This window comes from Dreissena polymorpha, chromosome 3 (assembly GCF_020536995.1).
Source record: "Dreissena polymorpha isolate Duluth1 chromosome 3, UMN_Dpol_1.0, whole genome shotgun sequence".
Classification (NCBI taxonomy): Eukaryota; Metazoa; Mollusca; class Bivalvia; order Myida; family Dreissenidae; genus Dreissena; species Dreissena polymorpha.
The window spans coordinates 145972439-145992779 of NC_068357.1; the positions used below are offsets into that span (position 1 = coordinate 145972439).

Consider the following 20341-nt stretch of genomic DNA (forward strand, 5'->3'; position numbering starts at 1 on the left):
GCTAGCATGGTGTATATCTCCCTGCACCAGGCATCATGATAATACTGCATTAGGCATGTAACCAGGCTAATACAGACTGCTCATGGGATTCATACCAGCTACTGATGGCAGGGTGTATATCTCCACTGCTCATGGGGTTAATGTTCAGGTTTTATACATGTCATTCAGATTCTCATTATTTTTTCATGTATAGCCTTGTATATAGCTATCATAGGGAGTGGATTTTGTATGCTACTTACTCTTTAACATCCTTAGAGAGCATCTAATGGTTGGGACATATATTTTTGTACTAATACAAATAAACAAGTGGCATATAATTACAAGGGACTGAAACATAAGGCAAAATTTTATTCATCTGCGCTGTGTTACACTCGTATACATCTCTTTTAACTGATCACATGATTTGTTACTGGCATATTTATTTTGCTTCATAGCAAATAAGGAGAAAAAAGCTCAATTGTTAATCTTTTCAAATTTTAATTTAATACTTTATTTACGTAATAAAATTTCAAACAGCAGGCATCAATATATTTAAAAATTGCTTTTGGCTATTAAGCTTTGTGCAAAAAAATCAGATGCTGTAAATATTGAATGACATGTGTACATGTTATCTATATATATATCTTAACTACATATTTTAGTGCTATGTATATTGTTAGACAATTATATTAAACTTATTATTATTGATCTTCATTAATAATGAACATTTGATCACATTTGATCTACATTTAAAATTAACATTTGATCTACATTTTCAATCAATATGAGATCTATATGTACAATAGACACTTAATTTACATTAATAATATTTTTTGTATCTAGGCATTTGGTAGGCATTAATAATACACATTTGATATACATATACAATAATCATTGCTTTTGATCTACATTAATAATTGACACCGGTATACATACACAAGATTGAATCAGTGGAATGTGGCCATTTTCCAGTTGAAGACCCCAATAGCATGGACAGTTGCATGAAGAATGACCTGAGTAAGCATTCCTAATCTCTCTACAACACTTACCATAAAGTCTCATATAATAATGACATATACATGAGCATTACTCTAATGCATGTGCATAAAGTGTCGTCCCAGATTAGCCTGCGCACTCTGCAAAGGCTAACCAGGGACACCATTTTCTGCTTTTTTGGATTTTTTTGTTGAAAGGAAGATTTTTTGTTGAAAATCCAGTCTTGGGGCATAGTGTCGTCTTTGATAAGCAGGCTGTGTGGACTGCACCGGCTAATCTGGATTGACACTATGCACATGCATTAAGCCCTGTTTTCCCAGAGCAATGGGGAAATACATGTTGACTAGTGGGAAGCACTCTGAGAGTTCCAAGACACAGATGTAAAGGACTTAAGTGTTAATAGCATGATTTTCAGATCTGATTAAAATAATAATTATCCCCCGCCATAGGCGTTGTCTGTCCGTCCGTCATTTTGTCCGTCTTTCCGTCCGTCCTTCCGGCACTTTTGTGTCTGGAGCCATATCTTGGAAGTGCTTTGCCAGATTTCATTGAAACTTGGTATGAGTATATATATATGGATAAGAGGATGATGCACGCCAAATGGAATTGTACACCATCTGTTAATAACCGAGTTATGGCCCTTTTTCTCTTTAAAAAATGCTTTTTTAGCTGAGTGTCCAATATAACACTTTTGTGTCCAGAAGCGTATTGACGGGGGATATCAATTCAACGAATTTGCTTGTTTGCAATGGATGCAAGAGATAACATCTCATTATCAAATAAATATAATAAATATCCCCCCTCCTCTCCATCACTAACAAAGTAAAGTGGTGAATACATGTAGTTGATTCACCCTGAACATCTGCTTGTCTGACAATAGACACCAAATGTGTCAGATAAAGTACTTTTAACACTTTAATGAACAAGTGCATGGTTATTATCCCACGTGGTATATTCCTAAAGATTTGATAAAATATTTTTTTAATTTAGGACATATTACAACATGTAGCAAGAGTTGTTTTAAAACTGTAAAACTAGTGAATTAATTTCTTTTGAAATAACTACATGTGAATGAATGTTGGATAAATCCTTAACTCATTTGAATGGAGAGTTTATGGTTGTTTAAAATTCTGCATGAAATTCCATCCAAATCTAATATGTCTTGCAAGTAATGTTCATGTTGTGAAATAAATATTACTTAAATTGCTTGTTTAAACTTGAGGAATGATATATCAGGCATGTTCCCCCTTTAATGGAAAACATTAAAAAAAAACATGATCTTAACATTAACATGATGCACAATAACGTGAATGTATATAAATAAACATGTATCCGTTATGCAGGGATCATATTTTCCCGCAACATCAATCGGTCCGGATATAAATGGGGAAAAGTATCCGAAAATGTACATCCGAAATCATGACAAATTACGTTAAAATATATACCATTGATTTTGCAATTCATGAAGGTGGTATAATACATGTACAAGTAAAATTCCCTTTGGCATTTTTTTAAACGTAACGAGTTTCCTCAACTGGTTTTATCATTTGGTATTTCATTGTTGTTTCGTGTGCTGTTTTATCAGACTTTTATCATCGTTGTCAATATTATTAATCTGTGTAAGTCTATACCGATGTTTTAAATTGTTGTCGACTCGATAATAGCTTACAAACATGCACTGAACCAAACAAATGTCTGTGCGTAGGTTAGCTACTGACAACAACAAACCAAATAATTAAGAAATAATTTGTTGTAAAATAACCCACGACCGATAGTTTAGATGCGTAGGGATTTAATCACGAGATCAAAGCATTTGAAACCACGCATCTAATTTTCCGGTCGTTTTCAACAACAAAATATATAGTACACGAATTATTTCGATTCTAACACGGTTTTACTACAGATTTATTCAATGTATATTATTGTTCTTGTGTACTATTTTATGTGAAGTTCTGCCCATAAAAATAACTTTCGGCTGTTTTGTCGATCAGATCCGCGACTTTCATTCATACTTATATTACCGGATTATTACGCTGGTGGAAAATGTATTGGCATGTTTCGTTTAGTTACAAGCGCGTGCATTCAGACGCGTGTTTTCGGATGCGTCTTTAATCCGCTGTTCACAAGTTTTTTATTCTTGGTCTGACGTGCAATAAACCGGTCCTGACCGGTTTAGAGCCTGCAGCGGATGGTTTATCACACCTAATCGAGATAAGAATGTCATTAGGGTGTGTCAGCATGTACACTGTGTAATCGATTTCATGACATGGGAATTTTAATAGCAATCAGAATCGGACCGACTGTTTGGGATTTTCAATCGGTCTTTCATGACCCCAAACGGTCTAGGACCGACAAAACCGAAAAAAATATGATCCCTGCCGTTATGTAAACAATTGTACATTAAAAGTTAAATAAATAAGTCCAATTATAAAGTTATATTAATACTTTCAGCTTTTAACATAACATACATGTATATGTTTTACAATAAAATTTTCTTTATTATTTAAACCTTTTCTTGAAAAAAAATTGAATATTAATATTTGTTTCAAAACTAAAATGTAACTTGGATTATTTTTGCTGGTTAGTTTCATAATAAGTATCTTAGTGAATATTTATGCAACAGCATTAAGTACCCCTGAGAAAAGAAGATTAACCCTTTGAGTGCTGGAACCAAATTTTGAAGGCCTTTGCAAACAGTTTGGATCCAGATGAGACGCCACAGAACGTGGCGTCTCATCAGGATCCAAACTGTTTGCTATTCTGATAGTATTCTTGGAAAAAAATTGAAGAAAATGCTAAATTTAGAAATTGCGCAGACGACATTTTAGCAGATGACAAATTTCCCAGCATGCAAAGAAGATTAAGTCTTTATAGTTTTTACCATCACCGTATAGAACATTTACTTGAGCATGCTTTGCTGAATAGAAGCTGTCAGGAAGTCTTTGCTTTTATGTGATAGGCTTTGAAACAGTTAAGCATCCTTTGTATAAGAAAAAAAAACACACAATTTTAAACTTATGAATATGTAATAGTAAGAATCCATATCAAAAAAAGTAAATAAGATATGCATATGATAAGTCAGGTATTGTTCTCAGCTAACTTGTTTCCTGAAACGGTTCGAGTCTTCAGACTTCTGTAAGAATTGAATCTATCGACAGCAAAAACTGTGGGAATGAACCGATTGGGGAAGCAAGCTCAAATTCTTGTGTTTTAGAGCAGGAACATGTTGATATGTGAGCCACGTTATTAGAAAACTGGGCTTAATGCATGTGTGTATAGTGTCATGCAAGATATGCAGCCTGCACAGGCTAATCAGGGATGACACTTTCCACCAAAACTGCATTTAGTAGAGACTTCTTTAAACCAAAAATTCAATAAAAGCAGAAAGTGTTGTCCCTGCACAGGCAAATATGGGACATCACTTAATGCAAATGCATTAAGCCCAGTTTTCTCAGAATGAGGGTCATATATATTCCAAGAATCTGATCCAGCCCTATTGAAATGTTACACTGCTTACAGATTTGCAATTCTGCAATTATTTGTTTTTGCTATGGGGTAGGTAGTTGTTAACTCTGTATTTCAGGTTTAGACAAAGATGACAAGGTCCCAGGGGTAGGAAGGGGACGTGGCCGAGGAAGGGGCAGAGGTCGTGGGCGTGGCAGAGCAAAGGAACGGGCCAGGACCAACTCAGACGAAACACGTAGAGTGGAAAATAACAATGACCTGCTGGTGATCAAGATAGATAACTCTCCGGGAAAGAACAAGGATTCCTCTGTCGAGGTGGAGTATTCAGATTCTGAGACACCCATCATCACAACACGCAAACCGGGTCAGCGACCTAATTCGATGGCAGGTAACCCGACGACTCCAGGGGATAAGGACGAGCTCTGGTGGGACGAAGACTTTGAAGACATTCCTCTGACCAGCACTGAGCCTGACAGTGCTGACGCTCATATCGAGGAGATCCTCACTGATCCACAGGATGACGACTATCACGACAGCCAGGAGCAGGGAGAGTTCATTGAGGATGGGCAGTTTGAAGACATAGACGGTCTCCATGGTAGCAGGACGGGGCCAGTGAGGGCCAGCCAGGTGAGTCAAGGGGACACTGACGAGTGGGAGGACTGTGAGACAGAGGAGTTCATTGGCACTCAGGAGTCCAGTGATAGTGCGAGCAACAAGGGAACAAAAAGTCCACACCATTCCTTATCACCGGATGATGCCCTGAGGCTGAATATGCATGCAAAGAACCTGAATCCTGATGCTCCGGTGTTTACTCCCACATCGCCACTGTCACCAGAGACGATGAAGACCCCAGAGGGACATGTCAAGGTGGTTGACTGGGCTGCAGAAATGAAGACGCCTACGCCAGCCACCAGTCCAGAAAACAACATACCTTTATCAGGAAAATCTGCGAGTCCTGTTTCGAAAGCAGTAAGCCCAACAAGCTCTAAGGGCGCCAAAACAGAGGGGACTTCTCAAGTCCAACCCAGAAGGATTGAGAAGGAATTTGTGTCTCCAGATAAACCTCAAAATGATGTGCAAGTCAAGTGTGCAAATGCAGAAGAAGCAAAGGAAAAGGTTGAAAAGGATGAAATTAACAAAGATTCTGATGAATCTAAGAGCCTATCAAAGGACTCGGAGGCTAACGAAGCCAACAAACCAGTTGGCATAACCAGTACCAATGTGGTTGCTGGTGAAAAAGAAGCCAATGAAATAGTTGGTGAAACCACTGCTAATGAGGCAAGTGGTGAAAACACTGCAGTTGCTAACAGCGCTGCAGACAGCGAGATAGAAAAGCAGATGGCCAGCTCCGATAACGCGGCTCATGATGTGAGCCAGGGCCCTTCAGAGGAGGAGAGGACCACCCAAGAGGCACCAAGGGCTGCTGAGGGGAATATAGGAGGGCCAGAGGAGCAGAACAGGGAACATGGAAAACACAGTGGTGAGTAGCAGGGGCTGCTGAGGGGAATATAGGAGGGCCAGAAAAGCAGATGAGGGTACATGGGAAACACAGTGGTGAGTAGCAGGGGCTCCAGAGGGGAATATAGGAGGGTCAGAGGAGCAGATGAGGGCACATGGGAAACACAGTGGTGAGTAGCAGGGGCTCCTGAGGGGACTATAGGAGGGCCAGAGGAGCAGATTAGGGCACATGGGAAACACAGTGGTGAGTAGCAGGGGCTGCTGATGGGAATATAGGAGGGTCAGATCAGCAGATGAGGGCAGATGAGAAAGACAGTGGTGAGTAGCAGGGGCTGCTGAGGGGAATATAGGAGGGTCATATCAGCAGACAAGGGCAGATGAGAAAGACAGTGGTGAGTAGCGGGGGCTGCTGAGGGGAATATAAGAGGGCCAGAGGAGCAGAACAGGGAACATGGGAAACACAGTGGTGAATCTCAGGGGCTGCTGAGGGTAATATAGGAGCAGAATGGGGCACATGCGAAACACAGAGGTGAGTAGTGGGGTCTGCTGAAGGGAATATAGGTGGGTAAGAGGAGCAGATAGGGGCACATGGGAAACAATGGGGTCAACGCTGTTCTCGTTCACTTTAACCTACTGAATTTATATGAGAATTCATGATTTATTTGGACACTTATGTCAATTTTCTAAGTAGATTCATTTCTTGATGTATTTGGGGGAGATCTTGCGAATTTAACCAGTTGGGGATCGAACCCGGGATCTTTGTTGGACAGATGCTGAATTTGCCAGATTGGTATGACCTGGGCTTGATTCTAGAGATAGATGGTCAGTACATGGGTATTTAAGGTGATAATAACAGGCAAACTAGAGTGGTTGATCTTAAAACAATAATTCTGCTTATTATTAAATGCTGTTTGATTCATACATGTCAGACATCATTTTATTGTATGTAAGTAATAGTATAGTGAATGCTGTCATGCACTCAGGGACTTGTTCATGGTTTGGAAAAATGACCGTTTACAAAAAAATGGTCATAAGATCAAAAAAGAATTCAATCATTATGTTTAAACAAGCAAAACAAAACTCCTGACCAATAAAAAATATTAAAATTATTTGTTCATAAGTGGGTAATCATCATTTGTAATTGGTAAAAATAATAGAGCATTTGTTACAACTTTCCTTGATAATTTTGAAAATAAGTGTATTAATTATACAGGGTTTATAATTTCCCACAATGAACTAAAGTTTGCAGTGGTAGCACACTAGCGTTTGCTTCCAGAGATACTGGGTTCGAATCACATGGAAGATTATAAAGGTACTTTATATCCATTAAACCCAATTTGAGTCCAAAACTTATGAATTTATCTTAAATGGTACTTAAGTACATTCATGGATAACTGTCAAGTAAAAGTTGTTGAGCTAAAACATATCTACATGTAATGTGTGTGTCACTTTGTTGTTGCAGCTGAAACTGGTGCTGATGTGGAGGCAGCCAGTTAGAAACTATTCGTGTTTGCATATGTTCATGTAAGTACCATTATTTAACCACTGAAAAAGGTGTAGTTCTAAAGTGTTAATCAGGGCTGCCAGAGTTCTTAAGTTTAAATCATTGCTGCCTGTAGATCTAAAGTTTACATCAGGGCTGCCTGTAGTTCTAACCTTTAAATCAAGTCTGCTTCGTTGTTGTAGTTCTAAAGTTTTAAACAGGGCTTCCTCATTTAAAAGTTTTCTCAAGCCACATTTACTGTATTGTCCCAAAAATTAGTATAATGATGCCCCTGAATTGCATGTAGTAAAGTGCATCATCCGTCCTTCCTTCAGTCTGTCATTCTGTCTTGTTGTGCTGAGCATAACTCGTTAACCCTTACAGTGCGGGAACCGAATTTTGAAGGCCTTTGCAAACAGTTTGGATCCAGACGAGACGCCACAGAACGTGGCGTTTCATCAGGATCCAAACTGTTTGCTATTCTGATAATATTCTTTGAAAAAAAATGAAGAAAATGCTAATTTTAAAAATTCAGCAGACGACATTTTAGCAGACGACAAATTTCCCAGCATGCAAAGGGTTAAGTACAAAAGGGTTTCAAATTAAACTACATATACTGTGACTGAGAATTCAGGGGGGAGTGTACAGTGCAAGAACTACACGTTTCTTCAGGACTAGAAGAGTTATTGTCCTTTGGTCAATTTCTTGTGAAGAGCATAGTACCTTTGTTAGTGTAAAAGCTATTTAAATGAAACTTGTGGCTTAGATAGAGACTATTTAGAGGAAGTGCAGAGTTTCAGAACAATGACTCTTTTTCTGTAATTTTGAAGTCTTTACACTGAGCTTTTTTGTATGTCTGTTTCTTGTGTGATGCTAAACATAACAAGAAATGAAGGGATTTAAATGAACTTTCACACAATTATATTGGGCATTGCAGGGAAGTGCAGTGGGCAAGAATGATAACTGGCACATCAGGATTTACAGAGTGATTGAGTCAATTTTTGTGTGCGTAATTCCCTTATTATTGAAAATACCTTACTGAATTGGTATATTGATACAGTTTATTGAGAAGAAGGGCATATTAGAAACCACAACTCTCATATGACAATGTTTTGACTAAGTGCCCTTTGCTTATTTTTTGTATTATCCTTTCTTTAAGTGGTGCATAACTTAGGACAAAATGAAGGTATTCAAATGAAACTTCAAATCATGAAAGAGGGGATTCAGACAAGGGGCAGGGAACAAGAACCATTACTCCCTTTTCAGGATTGACATGATTTTTGTCCTTTAGGAATTTTTTGTGTGCAGGGCATAACTTCTTTAGTATTGAAGGTATTCAAAAAACATTTTACATTGAAAAACAACATTGCGGGGTATTGCTGAGTGTTTTGGGGTTAATGTCACATGTGCTTTGACTAATTTTAGGCCCCTGCTAGGGTGGTATGTAGCAGTTTACCTGTCCGTCAGTCCGTCTGTCCGTCCGAAAACTTTAACATTGGCCATAACTTTTGCAATATTGAAGATAGCAACTTGATATTTGGCATGCATGTGTATCTGATGGAGCTGCACATTTTGAGTGGTGAAAGGTCAAGGTCATCCTTCAAGGTCAAAAGTAAAAAAAAAACAAATCCAAGGGAAGTAACAACCTTTAAATGGAGATAATTACTATTTATCATTTGGCAGGTACAGATCATTTTCACAAGGGAAGTAATATAAGGGATATATTTTTTTTTAAATCAAAGCGGCACAGTAGGGGGCATTGTGTTTCTGACAAACACATCTCTTGTTTGAGAAGTGTGTTTCTTTTGTGGAGCATAGCTGCAAGTATCAAATGTTTTCAAATAAATCAATTTATAATAAAAGATGGCTTTAAAGGAAAAGGGCCAATGGCATTGTTTAGACAATGGCATTCCCTGCAGTATGAACAGAGTTATGGTTCTTTGTTATTTTTCCATTTGCCAATCATAATTTCATAAGCTTTGACAGGAATAAAATAGTACTTCATATATTGATAGGGAACATTGAGAGGCAGTGCACTGGGTACTCACACCAACACTATGGTATTTTACAATGCCCTAAATTATTTCGTTCAGAATTTTATTACATAATTTTATGTTTGTGTGCAAAACATAACATATTGGAAGTGCCTTTACTCTTTCTTCAATGATTACAAAGTAATGACCATTTGTTAATCTTTTAGTAAACTGTTGATACTGTTTGCATTACAGCACAAAGACTGATGAACATCCTGGTCCATAGAACTCATATTTCGTCATCGTCATGGTGTCTATGGCCGGGCAACTGTTGCTATAGAAGCAAGCTTTCACAACTTTCGCAAACATCTTATTGAGAAATATGTGAGAATGATGTGAAATGATGTCTTCTGTAACATCAAAAAAGGAGTTGATTTACTTAATAAGTAATGTAAAATCCTATTATTTTATATTGATTTCACAGATTTACAGATTTGTATAGACAAGCCAATATCATAGCGTAGTGTCATTTAACATTTCTATTTAATATAAATAATATTTAATGTGGTCTTTGTTTGTTTAATAACAGATATATGAAATGTTATTTTATTAATCATTCTTTGTAAATTTTATTTTCTAACATCATTTAAACGTCATTTTGGTGAATAGTTTTTGCTGCTTTATGTGACTGAATTGTCACTTTGCCATCTTGCATTTTTTGGGATAAAAACAATTTAAATGAAGAAGGCCTATATGTCTAGCCCTTTTGTAATGTTACTTCTGATATTGATTGTTATTTACAATTTTTACTTAATGATTGATAAAATTGTGTGTTGTTGAACCACTTGTTGCCAAAACTCTTTGATATTCTATTTATTTTGTTCTTTCTTGTTGGCTTTGGTGTAACGTAATCTGTCTTCCATTTGTATTCAGTCAATTTTAGTGTTTATGAGTCGCGTTTTGAGAAAAATGGGCATAATGCATTTGCGTAAAGTGTCGTCCCAGATTAGCCTGTGCAGTCCACACAGGCTAATCAGGGACAACATTTTTCGCTTTTACTAGATTTTCAGTAAAAAGGGACTTCCTTTAAACAAAAAATACCATTAAAGCAGAAAGCGTTGTCCCTGATTAGCCTGTGCGGACTGCACAGGCTAATCTGGGACGACACTTTACGCACATGCATTATGCCCGGTTTTCTCAGAACACGACTCATTAGTTGTTTTTATCTTATGATGACATATTTAGAAAACTGATTGTATACCATTGTTTTTATAATTGTGATATGCTGTCCTTTATTTAAAAAATGAACAGTTTTTGACCTTCACCTTTTTATTATAAGGATTAAAATACATCCTGTGTCCATGGGCACTTATTCAATGTTAAAACAAATAGTTTGTAATTTGCAACCAAGCACAGAACATTTGATTTGGTTATTTGTGTCGGTTAAAACAGAAATCTTGCGTTATAAAACAGAAATCTTGCGTTATGATACTTATATATATTTTTATGATTGAAATTTTTTATAATACTTATATATATTTTTATGATTGAAATTTTTGTTGTAGTTTATTTCCCGTTTCATAATGCATTCAAGCTTTCATGTGAAGCTGAATTTGATCACCTTACATTAGGGGATGGTGTTTTATGGGAGTTCAACAAAATCTTCTGATACTTAATGTTATTTTGAGATGCCAGTAATGATAATAGTCACCCAAATACATTTGTTATAATTTCAATTATTTCAAAACTAAATTATTACTGCTTTTGAAAATGGTTGTCTGAATGGTTTTGTGATGTATAAGGTACATTTGTTTTGATATTTGCCTTTGCATGTTTTATCCACAGGAGGTTTGAACAAATTAAATGAACATTTACATTGTTTGGGTTAAGAATTAATGTCAATGTTGTTTAAGGCACAGAATGTTTTAAATGTTGTGAAGCTGAGGCAATGAACAATGGTACATATCAAGTATAAAGGAATTGTGTATCTTTATTTTGAGAGTTGAATGTGATACTCAAGTATCTGCATATTATTTCTATTTCTTATACAAAGTTTTTGCACTCACTCCACAATTTGTGCCTTAGCACCGTAGCTGATCTGAAGAACATTTTGATGTTGTTACAGTGTTATGTGTAGTGCCTAGCTTTAAAATTTAATTTCTATTTATTTATTCCCCCATTTTAAGTTTAATTTAAAACGGCTTAAAATTGAAGTTTTTTGCAGTTTAAGTGTGTGCCCCCTAAGTTCAATAGCAGTGTGTTGTAGGATCTTATAGCAGTGTGTTGTAGGATCTTATAGCAGTAACCTTGGTGTACTGTCAAGCTGTTGTGTATCTAAAGGCATCAACAATGCAGTTATTTGGACTCATCCATTATTTACTTAATTTTTAAGAACTATTTTTCAATCATACATTTATTGCTAAAACAGAATTTTTAGTATGCTTGTTACCACGTTTTTTCATCCATTAATCTGCAAGGTTTTAGCTCCCTGCAGGGAAGCATTTACCTTGAAAAAGGCCGGTTCACAATATTATTGTGATAACAGTAGGTGCCTGGATTGAGTTTTCCACTAAGTCTCTAATCCTGCTTGTCAAGTATGTAAAATATACATTAAGGGCTGATTTTTCATATTGGTGCAGTAAAAAATGCATGAAAAAAAAGCAAAAAGCATTTGATAATTAACACACAAAAAAACAGTAAAGGTATGCGGTAAAATGGTGAGAATGCAAATTGTAACATCATATGTAATCTTACATACATGTGCTTCTTATTTGTATAAAATGGTTGTCACTCATTGTTACAAGCATTTCATTGTCCATAATTGTAAGATACATGTATAGTGTATGTTATAGTGTGGGAATGTATCATAGGTACTCTATATATGGTATAAATTTTGAACTGTGATTGTCTTTTCTTGTTCTTATCAATGTTTCCAAATCTGCTAATAGATGGTACACAGTGAAACCTTCTTGTAGCAATACTGTTTTAAGTGGCTTTGTCCAAATCTTAGTAAATCCATAAATTTAAGAGCACATATTGCCAACAAAGACACAGTTATTTTAGCTTTATTGTGCCCCCTTTCGAAGAGGAGGGGAATAATGTTTTGCTGGATATCGATCACCAGTACATTTCCAATCGATGACTTGTTAACAGATTGACTTGTGGACTTGATACTTCTCATGTGCATTGGCCTTTGCCAGTAGATGACCCCTAGAAAAATTGGGGTCAGCAGGTCAAAATAACTGTCACACTAAGAGTGAAAATTGTTTCTGATCAATAACTTGTGAACGGAGGGACCGATTTGCTTAATACTTTCCATGTGCATTGGCGTTGGACTGTAGATGGCCCCTATTGAAATTGGAGTCACTAGGTGAAAGGTCAACGTCACTTTCACTATAAGTGTGAAATTGTTTCTGATCAATAACTTGTCAACTGATTCACAGATTGGCTTGATACTTCCCATCTGTATTGGCCTCGGACAGTAGATGACTCCTATTGAAATTGGGGTCACTAGGTCAATGGTGAAGGTCACTGTCACTGAAGGTCACTGTCACAATAAGTGTGAAAATGGTTTCCGATCAATAACTTGTCATCATTGACCAATTGGTTGATACTTCACATGTGCATTGGCCTTGGACAGTAGATGATCCCTATTGAAATTGAGGTCACTAGTTCCAAGGTCAAGGTCACTGTGAAACTATGTGTTTAACTGGTTTCTGTTTGATGTCATCAAGGGATTGAGTGATGGGTGTCAAGGCCCTGTTGGGGGGATATCAGTCTTGGAGCTCTTGTTTATGTCATTGCATTTTCTAGTTTGCTCTATCCTGCCACTTGTTTTTGCAAAGGTCTTTGTGAATACATACACATAAGTCCTAAACATTCCCTTTAACAGAAGCAATGAAAAAGAAAAATTCTTAGTGAAAAATATTGATGACTACATAGCCATTGTTGTGGTGTGGCTTCCATGAATACAGTAATATCACACCCGATTTATAGAATTGGAGATACAGGGTTGCCAGAAGTACAGGTCTTAATTGGATCACATTCTTCAACAATTATTGGTGATTTTGTAGCTCATCTATTGGCGTCAGCGTCCGGTTAAGTTTTGTGTTTAGGTGCACTTTTCTCAGAAAGTATCAATGCTACACTTACTTACTATCATGAGGGGACTGGGCAGGCAAAGTTAGATAACTCTGGCGTGCATTTTTACAGAATTACTGTATGTGCCCTTTTTATACTTTGAAAATTTGGTTAAGTTTTGTGTTTAGGTCCATTTTATTCCTTAAGTATCAAAGCTATTGCTTTCATACTTGCAACACTAACTATCTTAAGGGGACTGTGCAGGCAAAGTTTTTATTTTTGACTGGCATTTTGACAAAATTATGGGCCCTTTATACTTAGAAATTGAATATTTTATTAAGTTTTGTGTTTTGGTCCACATAACCCCTCAAGTATCATAGATATTGCTTTCATACTTGGAACACTTGCAAACTATCATAAGGGGACAGTAGAGAACAAGTTGCATAACTCTGGTTGTCATTTTGACGGAATTATGGCCCTTTTTTGACTTAGTAACTTTGAATATATGGTTAAATTTTGTGTTTAGATCCACTTAACTTATCAAGGCTATTGCTTTAAAACTTCAATACTTTCATGCTGCTATGAGGGTACTGTACCTGGCAAGTTGAATTTTACCCTTACCTTTGAATGACCTTGACTATCAAGGTCTATCAAGGTCAAATTATAAAATTTTGCTAAAATTGCCATAACTTCTTTATTTATGATAAGATTTGAATGATACTTTGACATAACAACTCTTACCTGACATACCACAATAGACTCCACTCAAACCATCCCCCACGCCCCCCCCCCCCCCCCCCACCCCACCCCAGAATCCCCCCTCCCCTCAAAAAATTTTTTTTTTCATTTTTTTTGTAAGATCATCTAATAAATGACTACACCCTCACACTATACACACTACCGGTATACCCCCGCCCCCCCCCCCCCAAAAAAAATAATAAAAATAAAATAAATCAATAAAAATATTTTATTTTTGAAATACCGTTCAACCATCCCACCTAAGAGAATACGGTACCCCCACCCCCCCCAAAAAAAAAAAAATTTTTTTTTTTTTGCATTTTACATATAATGTAATAAATGACCACACACCCACAATATACACCCCTCTCCGCCCCACCCCTCCCTCCTTTGTGATTGAAGTATTGAGATAGGTCCCTTCACCTTTAAAAAGAAAAATAGACGAGCGGTCTGCACCCGCAAGGCGGTGCTCTTGTTTTAAATACAGCCTTAATAGGAAACTCATAAAACACAAAATACAATGGTCAAGTTTATTGGTACATTTCACATGTTAAAATATGATTCAACATAAAATATATATTTACAAATGTAGAGTGATCATGAAATGTCCAACAAATATGACAAGCAACAATTTACATAATAGAATTATGCATTTGCTTGAAATAACAACACAAATATAATGTAATTTTATTCAGCTGGGCAAAGTAAAGTATTACAGCATATAATCCGAAAAGCAAATGTTAATGAAATATCAGTAACAATGTAATGCCCCTATGCTGTATAAGGAAAAATGTTCAATTGCTATAAACAATGACCAGACACTAAATGAAGAAAATAAATTCATTGAATGAACACTGACAATATGCAAATCACTCCTTACACATAAAACAGATTAATAAAGAATGTCAATTTTAATTAGTTTTTAGATTAGAATAGTACTTTTTCTGTGTTTGTCCTAATAATTGTATACATGTTAGATGTACTTGATCCTATAATTTATAGGTACCAGCCATTCAATTTTATCACACAAAGCACAATATTTCTACTGTAACTTGGTTACGCTCCTATCTTGGAAAGAACATGATACATTTTGTGACATTTGAGCATAGCACATATTTGTCTATATAACACGAATTTTGTGAACACATGAATTTGATTCAATAATATAAAACCTGAATATGTATTTATACACCGTAATATGGCAGCTTTGTAACAGATCACTTAAGTGTAGTATGTATGCGAAAACCTACAACTTATGATTTGACAACAATATCTTTTAAAACCTGTTTAAAACAAATTAAAAATGTAATGAAATTTAATATGTTTGGATTATTGTTAAAATATAATTTAATATTAAAAACACAGAACTAGGTAAAATATCATACAAAGAATTTAGATTTTAATAAGTATATGATGCGTGAAACAAACCAGGGCGCAATAAGAACACATACAGATATTGTTTAAAGTTCTGTGACTGTAAAATTACAGTTGATCACTTTTTAGTTTAGGCATATATAAGATTCTCTCTGACTGCAAGCCCGGGCGCTATAGTCATTACAGGTGTCATTTAATTTCTTGCTGCACAGCAGTTAGCTGTATCTGGGACAGGAGAGCACGTGAATGGTGCACAGTCGTCGTGTCTTGTCTATCACTTTGCCAGAGCATCTGCACCTATATTGCACGCGGTCCGGGGCCAGTTTTTGCACCTCCAACATGGCTGTAAGACCGCCCTCCACCAGGCATGTGGCAAATAATACCACACTGGTCTGAAAGTAGAGAACAACATGGAGATTCAGACAAGTACTGAAACACCAACAGGAGAATTAATCCGAAGAAAAATATATGATTTTCCTATGCCAGGAAGAATATGTTGTAGTTTTTGATTTCATTAATAATTTGGTAATGATTAAGAAAAAATAAAGATCAATAGAAGAACTTAAACACTTGAAGAGAAGCAATCCGACTAAAATGAATCATATTTCTATGCCACAGACATATTTTATGTTGTAATTCAAATGAAATTTTAGGAGAATAATCCTTGGGGTCTCATTTTATACTCTTAATAACTCACAAAAAACAACTGCAAATATTATACAGTACAGTGCACACAATGAAATTACAATTTATAAATTTTTACTTAAATCATTTATTGAAAATGACTTGGAATTTGCTTTTAAGTATATGCAAATTAAAACAAGCAAATGGCCCATATACCTGAAGTTTTGTTGGGGTGAGCAGCCATGGAGTGTAGGAGGAGTTAATATCGGAAGCTACAGAGTCGTCCGTCACGTCGTCATATGTACACTGTGAAAAGTTAGCTACACCCTGAGGACCCTGAAATAGGATATACAGCAATAGCAATTTGCTAGGGAGTTTTTAGCATGTGTGAAGTATTTTAGTATGTGAACCATCTTTATCCTAATAAATGTGTGATGCAAATCATGTTATAGATCATTTTTTAGCACCCCTTAAATGTAAAATACACGTTAACAACACAAAGGTGTATGATATTTTTTGCAGAACATGACACCTGGGATGTTGTCGACATGCTTTTTTACGTTATGGAGGTAGTGTGTATTGAATTTATTTACTTTATAAATAAAAAATGCCTTGAAAATTAATGAATACTGATACTGTCCTACACAGACATTTTACTGCACTTGTTTCCCCATAGAAATTGCCATATGACACATACCCTAGGTCCTTCCATCTTAGTAATAGTGTGCAGCTGTAACTGAAGTGTAGTATTTAGCTGAGAAATCACATCCGAGATGTTGGCGTGAGTCCCCAGGATTCTATCCATGTTCTGTTGTGTTGTCTCAGAATTCAACTCAGTCTTGGTCCGGAGATCCGAAATGTCGGCAGTCAAATTGCTCTCTATCTTGTTCACTTTCTGTATCAGGTCGGACAGCACTTGTATGGTGTTGTTGTTACCCTCAAAGGAGGCCAGCTAAGTAATCATAGAACATAAACAATATTTACAAGTAAATCTTTGGTCTCTACCATGTAGTTTTTCAAAAGAGGAATGAAGATTATCCCCCAATTTCCCACATGTAGGAAGTCCAGTTTAAAAATGTGACCTCTTGGATGTGGTCAGTTTGGACCGCAAGGGCATGGTTGAACAAAGTGTTGTGTTAAACAAGAATATCAGTGAAACTGATGGATGCCACCGTTGATGCGCTTTGTCAATACCCAGTATGTAACCTGGTCAGAAAAACATCAAAAGGTAGAGGACCATGCAAGGTACCTACATGCCAAATATGTAAGAGATCGGTCAAATATTGAAGGCGCTATGAGAAACTGTTGCAAAAGTGTGACCTTGAGAAAATCTATTATAAGTCCATTGACCTTGACCCCAGTGACCTCAAACCTCATCAAAAGGTAGAGGTCCATGCAAGGTACCTACATGCCAAATATGTGAGATATCGGTAAAATATTGAAGGCTCTATGAGAAACTGTCACAAAAGTGTGACGGAAGGACCTTGAGAAAACCTATTATTAGCCTCGTTGACTTTGACCCCAGTGACCTCAAACCTCGTCAAAAGGTAGAGGTCCATGCAAGGTACCTACATGCCAAATATGTTAGAGATCGGTAAAATATTAAAGGAGCCATGAGAAACTGTAACAAAAGTGTGACGGAAGGACCTTGAGAAATTCTATTATAAGCCTCAGTGACCTTGACCCCAGTGACCTCAAACCTCATCAAAAGGTAGAGGTCCATGCAAGGTACCTACATGCCAAATATGTAAGAGATCTGTAAAATATTGAAGGCGCTATGAAAAACTCTTACAAATTGTGACAGAAGGAAGGAAGTAAGGAAGGAAGGACAAACTGGCAACTTAATGCTCCACCGAAAATGCCAAGGTCAAAATGAGATTAGGTGATGTGGGTGTAATGAGAAGATAGTATCCATACAAGTATCAAAACTTTCTAGCATGCATAAATTTGTGTTTAGACGAAATATAAAATGATATTAAATAAATCCACAAGGGTTGTACTTGACTCTTACAGGCAGATAAACTGATGAACACAGGGACAGAACATTCACTTTAATTTTTTTGCATCCTGCAGAGGGAGGACAGGGGCAGATATTGATGATGGTGCTAAGCAAAACAGTAACAGTCGTAAATATTCAATGATGACCAAAACACTTACTTTAAATAATGAGCTTTAAAGAAAGCGTAAATCTCTTACCAGTTGTTCAAGCCTGCTGTAGCTATCTGACAGTTTGGCAACTTGTGGTGTCAATATAGGATCAGCTTGATCTAAAATAATACAAGCAGTGTGTTTTATTATTTACTCCTCGTTCTGTGAAAACTGGGCTTAGTGCATATGGGTCAAGTGTCTGCCATGATTAGCCTGTGCACACTGCAAGGGCTTATCAGGCACAACACTTTCTGTCCAAATTAATTTTGTGTTGAGATGATTCTTCCTTTATACAAAAAATTATGTAAAAACAAAAAGTGTCATACATGATTAGCCTGTGCACATTGCACAGTCTTATATAATATAAAGTGTTTCAGACACGAATTTAGCCCAGTATCCAGAATGCTGCTCAATTGGGGACATTACACCAGTGTCATGATATGAATGTATCAAAGTATAGTGCATTTATTAAAATGCCTGAAAGACTTAACCCTTTCCCACTCAGAAGCAACGTGAAAACGGCTATGTGCAAACAGTATAAAACCAGAACAGCCTGTGAGTAACTCGCAGTCTGTTCAGGTTTTATGCTGTCTGCTGCTTATCAGTATCTAGGGGTAGGAAATGATGCCTTATAAACTTGAATCTAATAAGAAAAGTCTTAATTAAATTTAACTTTCTAAGGGACTACAAATGTGTCAAAATACGTAACTAAGTTGTTAAGGGTTAAGTTATTAAAAAAGAAAGAAAACATGCTATACACATGTAACTTATGTAGTTATATCTTATAAATGAAAACCAGTCCAACCTTTTGTCTGCATGTGACTGATGACTGCAAACATGCTGACTGCTAGAGCAGCAAAGGTGAGGACAACAAACACTATCAGTGCACATTTTAGGCATCGGATTTGTTTGTTGAGTGCGCGGTTAGAATCTTCCTTGGAAGACTTGTTGTATATACTTGGCATGGATTGGGTATTTGTATCATATAAGGGATTTACACGCTTTCTGTAACGAGACAAATAGCCAGATCAGTACCAGGGGTAGGGCACTTACTGGAAAATATGTTCTTTTCAGTTTCACCACATTTTTTGGGATTTAGTAAAAACTGTTGCAATTTATGAATTCAAATAGCCATTCTGAAACCAATAAAATACTTTAATGACAGGGCATAGTTTTGTACATTGTTTGGGCCAAAATCCCCCCGCAGCTAAAAATATATCACAAATTAAAAAGAATTTTCAATCTGAATTCGCTTTTTTAATTAAGAATTTCACAAATGTTATATTAGAAGAACAAGTACTAAATTGCTATGAAACATTTTTATTATTATATTTTCAATAATAATATCACTTTTGAAGTAAATGAATATTCATCATTTTAAGTGAATAAAAAGTATTCTTGAATTTGCCCCTGTGAAGGTATTAGGTGTACATTTTTCGCTGGAGGGGTCCCAGGCTAATTCCCACAGCAGCGAGAATATGCCCTGATATGACAATTGAAGCGACAATGTATTATTTATTTTTTTAACAATATTGACTCAAACTGCACCCTGTTTACATAGAATGTTGAAAGCATTTTGGTTTTGATAACAATGTCGTAAAATATGCCAATATTAATATTAAATGACCACACAATTATTTCTAACGGCTACACTTGTGATACTGGCAGAAAGAGTCTGAGTATAGCCCATATTAGTGAACACAAAATATGTTAAGGAAGTTGTCTGCAGCAGCAAAACAATCATTTGTATAAGAACAAAACATTTAACATGAAAATGTCACCAAAAGTCAAAATGGCATTTCCTTCGAAAAATCTTTTCATCACTGACAAATGAACTTTTTAAATCTATGAATCACAAGCTATGATATTTACATGTTTCAAATTAAAAACCTTTAGTGAAAGCACCTTACGCTACCATCACAAATTTCAACTGTTGCAAATGCTTCAATCCAACACTTAAAATCTAATGCTTCAATCCAAACACTTTCAAAAACCACCTAAACACTCTATATGCTGCATAAGC

The 20341-nt window shown here is 36.3% G+C and overlaps 2 protein-coding genes and 1 long non-coding RNA gene across 19 annotated transcripts in view; 1 reads left to right on the plus strand and 2 right to left on the minus strand.

Moving 5' to 3' along the window:
- Positions 1-11818, plus strand: part of LOC127871821 (coiled-coil domain-containing protein 9-like) — a 55254-nt gene extending 43436 nt beyond the window's left edge. For 6 of the 10 annotated variants that reach the window (XM_052415031.1, XM_052415036.1, XM_052415032.1 and 3 more), the window contains 4 exons: positions 952-996; positions 4559-5920; positions 7361-7422; positions 9610-11818. In XM_052415031.1, the coding sequence (XP_052270991.1) occupies positions 952-996; positions 4559-5920; positions 7361-7395 (1442 nt within the window). In that variant the 3' untranslated portion in view covers positions 7396-7422; positions 9610-11818. The remainder of the gene's footprint in view (positions 1-951; positions 997-4558; positions 5921-7360; positions 7423-9609) is intronic. The other 4 variants (XM_052415034.1, XM_052415038.1, XM_052415035.1 and 1 more) reach the window with 1 other exon arrangement.
- Positions 1-20341, minus strand: part of LOC127871880 (uncharacterized) — a 92009-nt gene that overhangs the window by 27615 nt on the left and 44053 nt on the right. The window lies entirely within an intron of this gene.
- The window catches only part of LOC127871835 (uncharacterized), a 30747-nt gene continuing 25094 nt past the window's right edge, over positions 14689-20341 (minus strand). For all 8 annotated transcript variants that reach the window (XM_052415070.1, XM_052415069.1, XM_052415071.1 and 5 more), the window contains 5 exons: positions 19124-19323; positions 18367-18437; positions 16868-17122; positions 16387-16506; positions 14689-15938 (listed from right to left, as the gene is read on the minus strand). In XM_052415070.1, coding sequence (XP_052271030.1) covers positions 15762-15938; positions 16387-16506; positions 16868-17122; positions 18367-18437; positions 19124-19323 — 823 coding nt within the window. In that variant the 3' untranslated portion in view covers positions 14689-15761. The remainder of the gene's footprint in view (positions 15939-16386; positions 16507-16867; positions 17123-18366; positions 18438-19123; positions 19324-20341) is intronic.